General features: G+C 37.7%; 1 protein-coding gene across 5 annotated transcripts in view; it reads left to right on the forward strand.

Annotated features, from left to right (window-relative positions):
* The window catches only part of ilrun (inflammation and lipid regulator with UBA-like and NBR1-like domains), an 87,226-nt gene that overhangs the window by 52,137 nt on the left and 18,979 nt on the right, over positions 1-16,110 (forward strand). For 2 of the 5 annotated variants that reach the window (XM_060845547.1, XM_060845543.1), the window contains 2 exons: positions 5,885-5,988; positions 12,186-12,732. The exons of 1 other annotated variant lie outside the window; for it this stretch is intronic. In XM_060845547.1, coding sequence (XP_060701530.1) covers positions 5,885-5,988; positions 12,186-12,312 — 231 coding nt within the window. In that variant the 3' untranslated portion in view covers positions 12,313-12,732. Of the gene's footprint in view, positions 1-5,884; positions 5,989-8,177; positions 8,215-12,185; positions 12,733-16,110 lie in introns of those variants that run through there. 2 more of the 5 variants (XM_060845544.1, XM_060845546.1) reach the window with 2 other exon arrangements.

Genomic DNA, 16,110 nt, shown 5'->3' on the forward strand with positions numbered 1-16,110 from the left:
TCTTATTCCCCCCCCGCTTACCAGTTTAAATCCTCCTGAGCAGTTCTAGCAAATCTCCCTGCTATTAGTCTCCTTCTAATTTAGGTGCAATCTTCTTCTTGTACAGGTCACTTCCACCCAAAGAGAGATTCCAGTCATCCAAAAATGTGAATCCTCCCATACACCAGCTCCTCAGCCATGCACTCATCTGCTCTATTCTCCTATTCCTGCCGTCACTAGCTCGTAGCACTGGGAGTAATCCAGATATTACTACTCTCGAGGGCCTCCTTTTTAAATTCCTGCCTAACTCTCTGTAATCTCCATTCAGAATCTCAACCTTTTCCCTTCCTATGTCATTGACCTCCTGCTGGTCCCTTTTCCCCCTTGAGAACATTCTGCACCCTCTCTGAGACATTCTTGATCCCAGCACCAAGGATGCAATGCACCATTCTGATGTTTCGCTGCTGGCCACAGAAATGTCTGTCTGTCCAGACAACTGATCTCTCGGAACCCGACATACCCTTCATTGCATTAGAGCCAGTCTCCATAACAGAAACTTGGCTACGTTCCCCTGAGAATCTATCACCTCCTACATTTTCCAAAACAGCATACTTGTTTGAAATGGGAAAAGCCATAGAAAAATCCTGCACTAACTGCCTACCTCTTTTATCTTGCCTGGAGTTAACCCATCTATGTGATTGTATCTGTGACCCCCCCCCCCCCCCCCCCCCCATAACTGCCATCCATCACATCTCCTGCTCTTGTAAATTCCTCATTGCCTCTACAACTGATCCATTTGATCTGATAGGATTCACAATGAATGGTATTCATTGCAGATTTAATTCGCATTAACCCGTAAACTCCCTTTTTCACTTTATAGTTGTATTGGGCATAATGCCATTGAGTATTGACTTTAAAAAAAACTGTATTCTATTTAATAAGGGAACATGAATTGATGGAGTATGGCAAGCATCTGCCTCTCTAATTGCAGGACCAAGTCTTGTCAAGAGACTGGGCACAGTTGTGTTGATGATAAACAGTAATATTATGACAAAATATTCTCCATAATAGTTTTGTCCTAATCACCATGAAAGCTGTAAATCCTGAAATGTTTGCAGGGCTTGTACAAAGAAGAATATCATGAGTTTAGCAGTTGGAGTTTCAATACTGATAATTTGGCAGCAGCTAAATCCTTTTAAGATCATGGCTTTTACTTTTCCTCCCCGCATTCCCTTCCTCTGCTCAGCAGCTTTACTTTGTTTAATTGGGCCACTTGCATCAACTACAAAAGGCAACCAGTTGGAGGCCCTCTGTACTTAGAATGGTTTAAGTTTAGATCAGTTTATAAAGAGGTCACTAAAACTCAAAAACGTTTTAAGTGGAAAATTATGACAAACCAATTATAGCAATGACTGCATTTTTAATCAAAGGTCAACTGCAATTTTGAACTGACATAATTTATATTCATCTGTCACTGCTAATTTCATACAGTTGAAAGTATTAAAGTTCCATGTGGTGACTTTCTGTAATGCCTGTAGTGTAATCATATGCAGGTTTGTGCCTGTGATCTTTGCTTGGCTAATTCCTGGTGGATTGTAGCAAAACATCTGGGATCCAGGGAATAAAGAAGGGTAAATTAGAAGGTAATTGGTTTTTCAACTCCCCAATTAAGGATTCTTAAGAATAAACTTCCAATACACTTGAGAATAATGCCTGAAGCTAGAACGCTTAAAAGGCAGGAACCCATTGTCAGGATTATAGCAATTTATTCACTTCCTCGGTCTGAATAAATGATTGATTGTGGATTGGAAATTTTTCAATATTCTGTACAATACTAGCTCTATATTTGAATTTGGAGGTGGAGAAGTTGACGTTTCAGGTCTTGAAGAAAGGTTGCACCCGAAACATCAACTTCTCCACTACCTGATGCTGCCTGGCTTGCTGTGTTTAGCCTCATTCCTGATAGTGTTTTTGCCAGAAACTTTGATTATCCTGTTCCTCTGATGCTGCCTGACATGTGCTTTTCCAGCATCACATGCTTGACTATGTTCTTCTAGCCTCCTGCTTGTCTGCTTTGGATTCCAGCATCTGCAATTTTTATTTTGTCTCTATATTTGAATTTGGCAGGTTAAAAACCTCTCTGAATTTTTATTTATGCATGGACAGCTGACATTGAATTACTGAATTTCATGATGTTGCAAGTAAACGCTTTATTTTGCTGTGCTTTGACCCCAGATGAGATTATGCAGTTTGTTATGGTTCCAAATTGTTGAGCTCTCAGGTGAGAAAAGATGAACTGGCTCCCCTTGGTTATTACCCATGCCCTTAGTTTCAGTAACATTAATTTAGAAAGGGCCCCTTCTATTACAAATGCCTTGCTCTGAGATTCGAATTAACTTTTGCTTTAGAATAAGCCAATTTCTTTCTTCCAGCTTCTTAGCCGATCATTGCTCTTCATTTGTCCCGGCATTAAAAGTTTGCTCCTGCCACCTCCCAACTTGTGCCTCTGCCATGACTGTCCCTTCTCACTATCCTGCCACCTCTCCAGGTTTGAATGCTGCTACTTAAATAAAATTCTCAGCTTCTTTTGTTAGCTTTTCCAATGGGCCTTCCATGAAAGCAACTGTTACAGCTCCTGCATTCTTCTGATGTCTAATCTTGTTAACTTTCCTGTCAGTCACCACATTACTGCTGACTCCTTGGTGTGCAGAGTCTGCCTATCTCCATATCTTCCACTAGCATGACCATCCATTGGAAGTTATATTAATATTATCCTCCTTTTTATTAAGGATAATTTTCTTGAAATCACGTGATCAGCAGAAATCTTGAGTGTTGGATGCTTTTCCATATGTTGAAGTTATTGCAGCCACAACCTGCTATTGATACTGATACAAGATCCTAATTGTTTTATTTCACCTTGATGTCACCCACTCTTCTCAGTTCATCTATCTCCTTTAGGGCAATTGCCATTTTGCAAACCTTGCAGCTCTCCTTAAACAAATTTATTCTTGATTCAACTAAATTTCTCATTAAAATTGGGAAGAAAGACATGATGCATAGACCCTGCTGAATATTTTCTTATCCTTCGTAATTTCAATCAACTTCCATGTTTTGGAAAGGAAATAATGTTTAACTAATTGTTTTCAGTTTTTTGAGAAAGTGGTCAAGTGAATAACAAAGAGCTTCTACTCTTGGATTTAGAGGGCAGGGGACGCTTTAATGTTAAAGTTTGTGAGGAAAAAGAATATCCCCACAGTTAAGTGAGAATTTCTTCCTGTAAACAACCTAAACTAGAAAAGAAGCATTAATAAAGTTGCCCACCATTTTGAGCATCTCTGAGAGGCCAAGGTGGAGGCCAGACTCTTCAGTGAAAGGACTGTGTGAAAACTCCTTAGCATCCCAACCATCTGCCTCATGAAACATCACCTATTACACCTGTAGTTGGGTATTCAGATTCAGCGATGAGTTATTTATTCACCTCAGGATGCACAGCTGTGGGGTGGAAGAATGTTGGGGGAGGGTGATGGAGGTGCTCACTTTGAAGATTGAGATCAGGAGAATTTTTCTCTGAGAGATATTGGTGTGTGGAATTGTCATCCCCAGAAAGCAATGGATGCTGTACATGGAATTTATTCAAGGGAGAGTTATACTTTTTAGTCAAAATGGGAGTTATGTTTTGTAAGACTCAGACAGGAAAGTGAAGTTGAGATCACAACCAGATAAACCATGATTTTATTGATTGGCAAAGCAGATTTTATGGGTTAAATGGCTTACTCTGACTCATGAGTTCCATGCTCCAGTATTTCAACTTGATTTCTTTTTGTGTGCACTATCTTCTCCTCCATTTTTAATATTTTTCTCCATTTTAAACTGTCCTCTGCTTAATTATGGCCATACCATTTTGTACAAGATGTGCATCTTTTGAGCTCTGAACTGAATTGCCGAACACTTGACCATCCTTCCCAGGCTTTATGGCATGTGGTTAGCACTGCTGCCTCGTAGCACCAGGGATTTGGGTTTGATGTGCAGGTAAAGTGGATTAGCCATGCTAAATTGCCCCATGGTGTCTGAGGATGTGCAGGCGAAGTGGACTAGCCATGGTAAATGTGGGAATATGGGGTAAGGTCAGGGATTAGACTGGGTGGGATGCTCTTTGGAGGGTTGGTGCAGACTTGCTGGGCCAAATGTTCTCTTTCAGCACTCCAGGGATTCTAATATTCTGTGATTATGCTAGTTGACATGGCAAATGTTTCCCCCTCCTTGGATACTGTCTTTCCTACTTTCAAAACTGCCATAATTACCTCCCTCCTTGCCATCACTGTTCTTTGAAATAATTATTCCATCTTCAGTCTTCCATTCGAAGTCCTTGAGCATTTTTGTTGCTTTACTAAAATACTCCCAAATGTTTGAATCTCTCAGATAAGACTTGCATGTGTTTAGTACACTGAAAATAAACCATGATCAAATTGATTTTGGGGGACATCAAATCCTTCAATTGAATGAGACTGTGATCACCTAATTCTATATTGTCAATCCAATCATAGCCAGATAATCAACTGAGTGGCTCTATCCCACTTTCACCACTGTTCCTACTTTTGGCTCCCTCCTATTTTTCAAGGGAGTTTCGGGAGGAAATTGCAGGGCCCTTTGCAGAAATATTTGTGTCATCTATAGATATGGGTGAGATCCCGAATGCCTGGAGAGTGGCTAAAGTTGTGGCTTTAAGAAGGGATGTAAGAAGAAGTAACTGTAGACCTGTATGTCTGATATCTGTGGTGAGTAAATTGTTGGAAATGATTCTGAAAGAATCTGCATTTGGAGAGGCAAGAAATGATTCAGGACAGTCAGCATGGTTTTGTGTGAGGGAAATCATGTCTCACAAACTTGAGCTGTTTGTAACCAAGAAGATTGACAAGAGCAGAGCAGTGATATTGTTTACGTGGACTTTGGTAAAGCCTTTGACAAGGTTCCACGTAGTAGACTAATGGGCTGAAGAATAGCAGATGAAATTTAACTTGGACAAATGCATGATAATATGTTTGTAAAACAAAGGCAGTTACAAATAGGTCCTTGGGTAGTCTAATAGAAGAGAAATCTAGGGATTCAGGTACATAAGTCTTGTAAGTTTGGATCACATTCAGGTAGGGTGGTTAAGAAGGCGTTTATCATGCTTGTCTTTATTGCTCGGGTCTTTGAGTATAGGAGTTGTCACATTATGTTGAGATTGTACAGGATGTGGTGAGTACCATGTCTAGTTCTGGTCTCCCCAAGTAAGGATATTGAGCAGGTCAAGGCTCAGAAGAGATGTGCATGGATATTGCCAGAAATGGAGGGATTGAATTATAAGGAGACGGTGGATTGACTAGGACTTTTTTCATTAGAATGTGAGACGTTAAGGGGTGATTGTACAGAGATTTATAAAATAATGAGTGGTATAAATAAGGTGAATGGCAGGTGTCTCTTCCCAAGATTGGAGGGTTGCAATACGAGGGGGTATATTTTTCAGGTGAGAGGAGAAAGATTTAAAAAAGATGAGGGGCAGCTTTTTCAGAGACTGGTTCATATGTGGAATGAACATTCGGAGGAAGTGGTGGATGCAGATACAGTTGTAATGTTTAAAGAACATTTGGATAAATGCATGAGAAATGTTCAGAGTGATATGGGCCAAACGTGGCAGATGGGACTAGTTTTGTTTGGGATTACAGTCAGCGTGGAAGCTGAACTGAAGGATCTGTTTAATTCTATGACTCAATCCGTGTGCTGTGCCTCACCAACCTGATCTCCAACACGTGCTTGAAGCAGATGGAAAGTCTTATTTGCTTCAGCTTCTGCATTAAGGGTGGTAGTGAATGCAAGTGTCAAGAATGAAAAGCTCTGAAGGTTTGCTGCAAATTTGTCACCACAGATGTTGGGGGAAGCACAAATGACTGAAGTAGTTCAAGAATGGAACATATCTGCAAAATTTGAGGCAGATTTGGAGTTTCGATGGATGTGCTCTGAAGTTCAAAGGTATTTATACTTGTTGGCTAAGTAAATGCAAAATATGTTTAGGAAACTGTTGAATGTCATGAGTGAGGATGGTGAGCTCGAAGTGGATGCTTGTTGAAGGTACAAAACTACATTATCCACTCTGATAAATTTTTACAATGTGCTATTCAAACAACGTTTCTGTGGATTTGGAGTCACATACAGGCCAGACCAAGTAAAGAAGGCAGATTATTTACTTGAAAAGCATGTTAGTGAACCAGATACATTTTTATGACAATCCACAATGGGTACATAGTTGCCATTAGACTAGCTATTTTTAATTCCAGATTTTGGTGAATTCATATTTTACTCATTGCCTTAGTGTGATTTCAAACCCATCTCCCCCAGAGATTTAACCTGAGGGTTTGGATGACCAATCCAGTGATATTACCCCTCCCCCTACTGCCTCTATCCTGGCATGAATTAAATAATGTTGAGATAGTGTTGTCAATCACTTATTCTGTGCTGGAAAGTTGTAGCGCATGAAAAACATTTTGTGTTGCCATCTTGAAATGGATGACTGTCAATTTCCTTCCATTACACATCAGATGGTTTGAATAATTATTTTCAAATTTCCCTTTGCCCCCAACCTGCGATAGGCCTTATTGCCATACCACTAATTCCATCTTTTCCCCAGACACTACGACCTCAACTGAGCCAGACTGCTTGCAGCATTGAGTTTTGAACTTTGCACAAGAAGCCAGATGTGGAGAGGTACAATGTCCAGTCTTTCACCATAGTTTTGGCAGACTTGCCGTGTGCTACCCAGGGCTTCCGGTCCAAAGTTCCCTCCATAAACCTACCTGTCATTCCACCTCCTATATTTTCTTTTAAGATTGTTCTTAAAAAGTACTTCTTTGAGCAAGTTTGTAGTCTACCTGAGTGTCTTCTCCTCAACTTCACAAATTTAAATAATCAAACTTGAAGTGTTTTGGATGATTTTCTCTACTTAAGTGAAAGTTGACACAATTCGGGGCAAGGAAAGCACCAACTGCTAACAACACTGAGCATAATTCTGTTTCTAAATCCTTGTTATGAGGCACTGTATTAGTTGTGTATTAAATGTACTAAAGAGTTTTAATTCCATACTTATCAGGCACTTCTCCATTAAACAGAAAATCCCTATTTATTAACTATTGTCACTGTTTATCAGAGTTCAAAACTCTGACGTTAACACTAACAAGGAGTAGCTGACATAGATGATATGCATAAATGTAGTAGATGTGCTGCTTTAAAATTACAGTTAAGGCATATTATTGGTTAAACTGAGTAACTGTTCCTCAGGTCTGGTATGCACTGCAACTAAGTTAGAGTGTTTGTTCAGGGTAATGGGAGTACAAATGTGTTCAATTATTCAGTGTTAATTCTTTGCAATTTAAGTAGTCAAATTTTTCCAGAGTATCTAAGGTCTGGGCCAAATCACCTCTACACCTTGCAGCTTGAAAAGACTGATGCATTTGCTACGGTACAGTACAGTCTGAGAATGATATCAATCATCAGAGTGATGATAGAAACTAAATATGTATGTACTTAATCAATATAATTGAAGAAATGTGGAAAACTTGAAAATAATTTCAAACCAAATTCAGCAAGATAAAATGTTAGGATGAGACAGAGGAATTTGGTAAACATCACACTGCTAAAGCCACTTATGCCTGAAAAGACAAGACGACTATAATGAGTTTAGTTTGTATCTGCCACATAGTCAAAGCAACCTCATGATATTTAATGCGTGCCATTGGTGGGACAAATAGCAATGCTATTGCAAAACTCAGGCTCAAGTAATATAATTTCGACAGGTTTTAGATTGGCCTGTAACAACACTTCTGTTTTTCCCAACATAGTTGTTCATGAATTATGGTGAGTACTATTAGTAAATCATGACACATTTTTCTCTTCATTTGTCCTGCAAGTGGTAATACGGGTATGTAGTTCAGTGGTAGTTCATCAAAGTGGCAATTTTTATGTGTAAATGTATAAGACTCTTAAGGTTGCGCATAGCCTGAGTAAATTAGTACTTGATTGGGGAAGTTTGCACCATGGCGAACCAGGAATAGATGTTGTATTTAGATGCTTGCATTTGCCAGAAGGGGCAACTGGATTGCAATCAGAAATTGGCACACATGCTGATCTATTTCTTTCCTTACTTTCTGCTCCATGAAATTGTCCAGGGATTCTGAGGCCTGCCCCTGACTACTTGACTGTGCAGAGATCAATCAACCAAACCACAGAATAGGAATTGAAGCTGGAAGTTGTGGTTTTTGTAAATTTTCTTTACCGGGGAAGCTGTAAGTGCTCAGGATGAAACTTGAGATATCAGATTTCTGTTTACAAACCTTAACTTCAGATACTCAAAAAAGATTCAGGTGACCCAACAAAAGCTAGATAGGTTTGCTGTAAGAAGTTTTCCTGGGTTTATTTGGACATAAACGGCTCTTCGGTTTTCTGAGCATTGTAGTGAACCATTTATCAACTTGTCATTATTGGAAGATCTTTGATGTTTTGACATCTTTCAGATATCCCAAAATTGCCTACGTACCAGAAGCAATTTCAGCAGTTATTTTGCTTGTAACGTGATGCCATCAACAGCAAATAAGGGAAGTGACTTGTGAATATAACCTGGTAGTATTGGTTGAATTGGTCAGGTTACAAGGAAACCCCAACTCGCTGTGAATAGTTTCATAGGACTTTGCATATTCTAACAAATAGGACCTCAGTCTGAACTCTTATTAAACCTTTTGACAATTAAACTTGCCCTCAATAGTGTCCTGAAGTATCAGTGTAGATTGGATATTCAAATGCTAGGGCTTTAACTTAGTACTTTTAGTCCCTTTAGTCTGCTGTCTAATTTTGTAAGTAACCAGAGAGCATTGTATTGAAATAAGAATTGTAGCATAAGTATAAAAATACACAATAAATTCAGTCTGATTTAACTTGCCAAGACCGTTGTTTTTTTTTTGTGTTGGGCCTATCTTTGTTCTTCTACTTAAGCTTATTTCTTGAGTATAGCTTCCTTTAATGAAGTAAAAGCATACAAGTAGGAAACTCTGAAAATGCACTAATGTGTACTTTTATCATCCATGTTCCCAAGAATGCACCTAAGTCAATGTGCTTGTCAGTTTAATGAATGTGAATTAAAACTGTTGATTTCTCCTTGTTGATGAGGCAAATGAGCAGAAAGCAATGGTCAGTTATTTTGTTAAAATCTGATATCATACAGTCATAGCTCATTTTCTGATGGATACGCAAAACCTTTTTCTCTTTTAATTCTCTGATCTGAAATTTGGTAAAGTTGAATTAGCAATGTCTTCCAAGTTATGAGGGAAGGAAATGACGAAAACATTTCTATGATGCCTGACACTGGCTTAACTCTTGATAGTCTAATAAGAATCCACAGAGCCTTGCAGGTGGCCATGATGCACCACTATTTCAACTATTCTATCATGTGCACTTGTAGCCATAGTGCAGAATTTTTTCAATACTATCACAGATGTTTTTTAGACTGTTCAACCTGCTGTCCCATCTGCCTTCTCATGTTGAGATGAAAATGCCATGATCATAGATTCTTCTCGTGTTCTGTCCAAGTTTTCTATCATATTCAAACTTGGTCATTTGGTTCACTTGATATTTATGGAACATTCCCATGTCAAGGTGAGCTGTTGCCTTTACCTACATGATGATAGCCATATTTCAAAGATAAGTCCATTGATTGTGACTAACTTTTAGACTTCCCTTAACTTCATGCAGAATAAATCTTTTCACATTTTCAATATGGTACATAAACTGGTATTTGTTGGCCGTCTGCTATGGTTGTAACACTATCATTAAACTATGTACGAAAGTATAAATGTGCTTTGGACATTTTTAAAATGTAGGATCAGTAGAAACAGGGCACTTGGACAGAGATGTCTGAGTTGGCATTAGACTAGTTTTGGAATTATAAACATGTTTATGTGCTTGCTAGATAGAGAGTTGAAAACTGCTTCAGATAATTGTAAAAATATTGAAAATACTTTTGATTTCCCAGTATTTTCTTTGCCTTTGAAGGAAAAGAACATGTACAGCTTGTATTATTAATTTTATATTAACAACCGAACGTCTGAATACTGCAAAAAATAAAAATATGGTCTGATTTTCTTTTTAACTATCTTGCTGTCAGACCATATGACATCCAATTCTTTAGTGATCTCTCAAAATATACCAAGAAACTGGATAGAAATTTTGAAGTTGAGATGTTGCTAGGTAAGTTGTCAAGTGAGGTAGTTGGCTTAGATTGTAGGAGCTTTCAATACAAGTTAAACTTAATCGGCACTGTGAGGGTCAATTGTACAAAAAAAATTGATATCTGGCTGTTGGGATTTCCTAGTCCTGCATTCATTTCTGCGAATTTTTCTAGGGTGACTTGTTTTTTTATTAGAATCCTCAACTTTTCTTTGTGTCTTTGGACTGTAATGTTGTGTGTGCTTGACTTTACAGAATGCCATAGAGAATGTTAATTTTGTAAATGCCACAGCATCCAAATAGGAAATTGGAATAGCTTCAGCTATATGGGGTGATGGATGACTGGCAGAAGGATACAAGGCACAAATCAAATAGATGGACTCTAATATCATAAATCTGTAGGAGTGAAGCTTCAGCAATTTTTGGAGTGATTTATAAGTTGCTGCTTTATGTTTCTCTGAGCCATAATGTCTGTTTACTAAATGTAAAGCACCTTTTAATTATTAAAGCTTTGAATTCATAACATAGGTTTAATATTAGATTATTGAACAGTGCAAGTTGTAAGGAGTACTTCAACACATGTTTAAGATTGTGAATTTGCACTAGAAGAACCCTACATTATGTGGCTGGTGTGACATTATTAGTTTTTCTCTGGCTCAGCCCGAGGTGGTTGAATTAGGATGATGATTTGCACTTGAAAGTTCATAACTAACTGTCTTTGCTCCACTTTTATCTTGTATAGGCAATGGGTTGGAGATTTGTAAATTAGCCTTTGCCAGTCATATCAAGTAATTGTTTAATGGATGACCTGTCAAAGTGGAACAAGTCTACTGACACGGATTCTTGTCTCAACTTGCTGTTTGAGGAAATTACCGTGTCTATCTTTTTTATAGACTAGATTTTAGACTAGATTCCCTTCAGTGTGGAAACAGGCCCTTCGGCCCAACTAGTTCACACCGATCCTCTGAAGAGTAACCCACCCAGACCCATTCCTCTTAACTAATGCACCTAACTCTACAGGCAATTTAGCATGACCAGTTCACCTAACCTGCACCTCTTTGGCCTGTGGGAGGAAACCCATGCTGACACTGGGAGAATGTGCAAACTCCACACGGACAGTCGCCCGAGGTTGGAATCGAAGCTGGGTCCCTGGCACTGTGAGGCAGTAGCCTTATGATGATATAGTTCAAAAATAAGCTTCACCTTATGGTAACGTGACTGGCTTACAGCGTTTTGGAGCTTCACAAACCTATATTTGTGTGTCCTTGCCTACAATATTCCTTTTTTTCTTCCCCTATCAGCCTAGGAGGCTGTGTGATGACAGAAATAAAGTTATTGACTTTTTTTTTGTTATGTAATTCAGAACTTTATTTGTCTGAGTCTATGCATTAGTAGTACAGAAGGTTGCATGGATGTGGAGTAATTGTCCCGGGCTAGAGCAGTAACGAAGCCTTTATAAAATATCACCTTCTGAATTATTGACCGGACGCTTTGCAACTCTTTTGGACAATTAAGTCATTTCTGTCCAGAAGTTGCTCCACATAATTAGGAATTTCAATTTTGCATCCAATTATGCTGTGAATTTTCCATTTCTTTCCAAAATATCATGAAACTGAGCCTGCTAAAATTGGCCCATTTCTGGTCACTTGAACCTGGACTTAAACTGAAGCCACCCAGCTGGGAATTTTTCCAGTTGGTCTATTCTGTCCAGTTTTGATTGGAAATGGAAAGTTGAAGTGAGAGTGAGGGGGAAAGAAAAAGATAAAAATGGAAGTTGAAATGAGAGCTTGACAGATTGATATTTTGCTTTCAAGCTAATGAAGTATCATGCCAATTCTTGAGGCTTCGTTACAGCCCTACTTTAAACTAAGTGGAGATTGATACTAACACACTACTCCCATGAAATTCTGTTCTGTTGCTAAGAAAAACATTTTCACTCTTCTTTTTTTTCTTTTCAGGGTTTCCATGGCCCTTATCCTTTTGGTCAGTCTTAAAACGGGTATTGCCATTGTCCAGCAGCCTCTGTGGGTCTTGGTGTCACTCTGCAATTTTGCAATGGCCCCATCCCCTTTGACCCAACACTGAAAAATGATGGCTGGTTGTTTCTAAACAATGTATGCATGTGTGAATGCTAAATTAAAGAGTGCTGTAATTGTTTAAAAAATGGATTTTTTAGATGACATTGTCAGAATAATTATGTAGTTAAACACAAAGCCATGTTCAAATTATTTTGCCTACTGAGCGACTGTAGTTTAAGCAAAAGATAAAAAAAATTATTTTGTATTCGTTTGTTCAAAGCATCTTAATTGTTGGATTTTTCCTGTGCGAGTGGGAGTTTGTTCTGTAACCTACAGAGTACGACATGGAGAATGCATGAGTGGAGTAGGATTGGATGCAAGATGAGTATAACTCACTTTAGAATGGGAGCAGTTGATGACAGCACAATCAATTGGAGACTTTTCCATACTGTACAAATGAAGTTTATTAAATTAACACTGAAAAGTCTCTAATCAAACTTGTGTCTAATTTTAGAAATCACGTTCTCAATTACAGTGGATACCAACTCATGGCAAACTTTCAATTTGTTGAGTGTTTTATTCCAGACTCCAGTTGATTGCAAATATATTATTGTGCACTGATGGATTTTTGCTGTGTGTGGATGATCTACTAATTGGATGATTTTATGTTCACCCAAACACCCAAAAATCCCATCAATTACTCATTCGTTTGTTGAAACAACTGATGTCTCTTACATCTGATGTGGGTTTGTTAAATATCCAATACCATCAATGCAACTACATTGCCTAACCTGAGAAATATCTCTTCTGTTCTCACATCTATTTTTTCGTAGAAGTTTTGCTAATGGTTCTGTGTATTCCAAGCAAACATTTCCTGCCCTATGCTCGCAGTTTTAAAAAAAAAATCTTAGAGCTGCTAGCCTTATGTGCTTTTTGGAACTAGTTTGCATCACTTGATTGGTTAAGCAGTGATGTTCACCTGCATATGGTGCTTTGCCTGTAACCATATTGATGCTTATTAATAATACAGAATTGGTGTAACTTTTGTACCTGTTGCAGAAGATGGTTCATAGTATGTTAGATGAGAATACTGATTGTACAGTGGTTTTGGTGCACCTTCTGTCTCGAGGAGTAGTCGAGCATGTTTGTACTTGGAATTCAGTAACATTTATGTTCCTGCTTCTATCCAGACTATGAACAATACAGAATGAAAATAAGGGCTCTCTCAAAGAGGAAAAATTAAGAAAACTGTCATTATTGCTTCTTTATGCTTGCTATAGCTGATTCCAAAACAGCTGAGACGTGGGAGCAGCTGTCTTTGCAGCAGTGATTTGGGAGAAATCCCGTGAGGTTGAACTTGTTAAGTAATGGATCAGCACTGAAATTTTGCTGTGTAGCCAGTGGTTATTGCACATATATTAAATTGCTTGGAATTTAGTAAAACCCACATTTTCCTCCTAAAAGCCCTTCCAAAGAATGAGTAACTTAGACATTCGATGCCATGATGCCCAAAGTTGGAAGCACAGTACAACTTCTTTAAAATACATTTCATTCTGGAACTACCCCAAGTTGTTCACAATACTTGTAAACACTTTTAAAATTCTTACACTTTGGTGAGATATACCATTGCATATAGAATACGGTAGATGAAAAGGATGCATTTTGGATAGGATTGGTTTTCGGCATAGGACAAGGGCACTTAACCATGTAGGAAAAAGTAAACAGCAAACGAAGGTGAAATGGTTCTGCAACTCTAAGCATAATTACTGTTCCTGAGATACTTTTTATTTAATTTCTGTTCAGTGCTAATGTTTTCGCTTGGGCCTCATTTCCTATTTTGTGAAGTCTTCACAAAAAGAACTATACAAAGGAGCATCAGATTGAAGGAAGCACTGGTGGTGGTTTACTTATTGGTACTTCAACACTGTATCAATTGCTTTCCAAATGGTATGAATATTCTGCATCCTGAGGATGAGGGCAACTGTTAATGAAGATGTGTGTTGTAGCCAAATACTACTTGAAGACTTCTGTGTTAACCTGTTCTGTAACACTTCTAGGAAGAAAGCCATTTGAATTGTCCAAATACTAAATAAATAAATTGGTGGTGACTGAATGTTTATTTTTTAAAATTGTGATAAAATACTAAAATCAGTAGTAAGTAGTGACATGGAGGTCTGAGCCTTTGCATATTTGGAGAGACTGCTTTAAAAATTAAGATTCTGAATTATGAATTTTGAAGTGTAACAAGTGGAGCAGTATTATGTTGCACTGACTGGTGAGATGCTGTATATTTCATTCTCTTCATATGCTGCTCAATTTTCATACAATTGTCTTATTATCAGTTGAAGTCATGGACTAATTTCATGGCTCAGCACTTAGCATGTGAGTTTCCTGTGTGAACTGAGTGTCGCAAAAGATTTGCATTTGTTTGCAGAATTGGCCATTGCACCAATCACTTTATATTTTTTTTTACATTTGCTGTTCAGTCTATCAAATATGAAAGTCTGTACAGACCCCAAGATGTTCTGCAAAAGAGACTCCTGTATTACAACTAAGTTGAAAACTTAACCTCCCCACCTTTAGTGGTCAACAGTTGAACAAAATTGGACAATAAAGTACAAAACTGAGGATAAAGTCCAAAGTTGTCATTAAAACTGCACAAAACCTCTAGTACTTGTTGAAAATTGTTTTAATCTGTGCATTCTTTTAACTGCTTGATATTCTTGAGTCACCATCAATCGAAAAATATAATCAACTGATTATGTATGCATTGGTAGACTTTTGAAAATGTTTGAAAACTGATGTATGTACATGGCTAATTGCTGCGCTGAACTGATCCTCACAAGAGCATTTGGAAATGGTTTAAATTAAAGAAATGCCAATTTATAACTTGTGTGAATAATTTTACATCCAGTTTAAGGTTATATACTCATGCAAATATTTCAAGTGTTTTTTTTTCCTCAGTGTTGTAAAGGTTTTAGGATGATAAAAATGTAATTTCATGCTTTAAGTAATTTTATGGTCTTATCAAGATTTCATACAGTTTAGGTGTAGAGTAGATCACATCTTTGTAATTATATTGCACAGTAAATATGTATAGAAGCTATTTAGATATGAAATCTATTTCTTGTGATCCAACTGTTGTTTATGTGATGGACAATCGTGAGCCATACATGAATCCAGATTATGTTAGTTCTTTTATTTTATCACTTATTGATAGCATTATGATGTATTTATTATTGTGTATGTTGTAATGCAGCTTTAACAATTGGCTGTGACATTCTCCCTATGCAAACCAAATGCACTATTGACATTTTGAAAGTCTAAATATAATAAATAGATTTCACACTGTTAATTTAAATGATCTTAATCATAGAAAATGGGAATATAAACAAAAAATGCTGAAATTTCTAATAGCTCGTGAGAAATGCATTTCAGGTCGATAACCTTTCATCAGAACTGGGAAGAATAGAAATGTAATAGGTTTTAAGCAGACCAAATGGAGATGGATGGGAAAAGAACAAACAGGGAATGTGTGATCATGTGGGATTTGGGCAACATTAAATGACTAACAGAACAGTAATGAAACAAGTAAAGAAAACAAAACATGTGTTCTAATGTGGCTAAGCACTAGCAGCCCACTGTGAATAAATTTATCCGAAGCGCACTACTCATTGTCTTTTTTTTAAACTTTATAGCCCCACTCGTCACTGACTCTACATTTGCTAAATCTTCTAATGGCAGAAATAGTTCTACAATCTTAAATTACTACTGCTAGTGATTTCACATAGTAGGCTAACTTAATTTGAATTGTTTTCACAACTATGTTGTGCTTTAGGTAATAAAGTAATGAATTAACTAATCT

This window comes from Hemiscyllium ocellatum, chromosome 26 (assembly GCF_020745735.1).
Source record: "Hemiscyllium ocellatum isolate sHemOce1 chromosome 26, sHemOce1.pat.X.cur, whole genome shotgun sequence".
NCBI classification, from domain to species: domain Eukaryota; kingdom Metazoa; phylum Chordata; class Chondrichthyes; order Orectolobiformes; family Hemiscylliidae; genus Hemiscyllium; species Hemiscyllium ocellatum.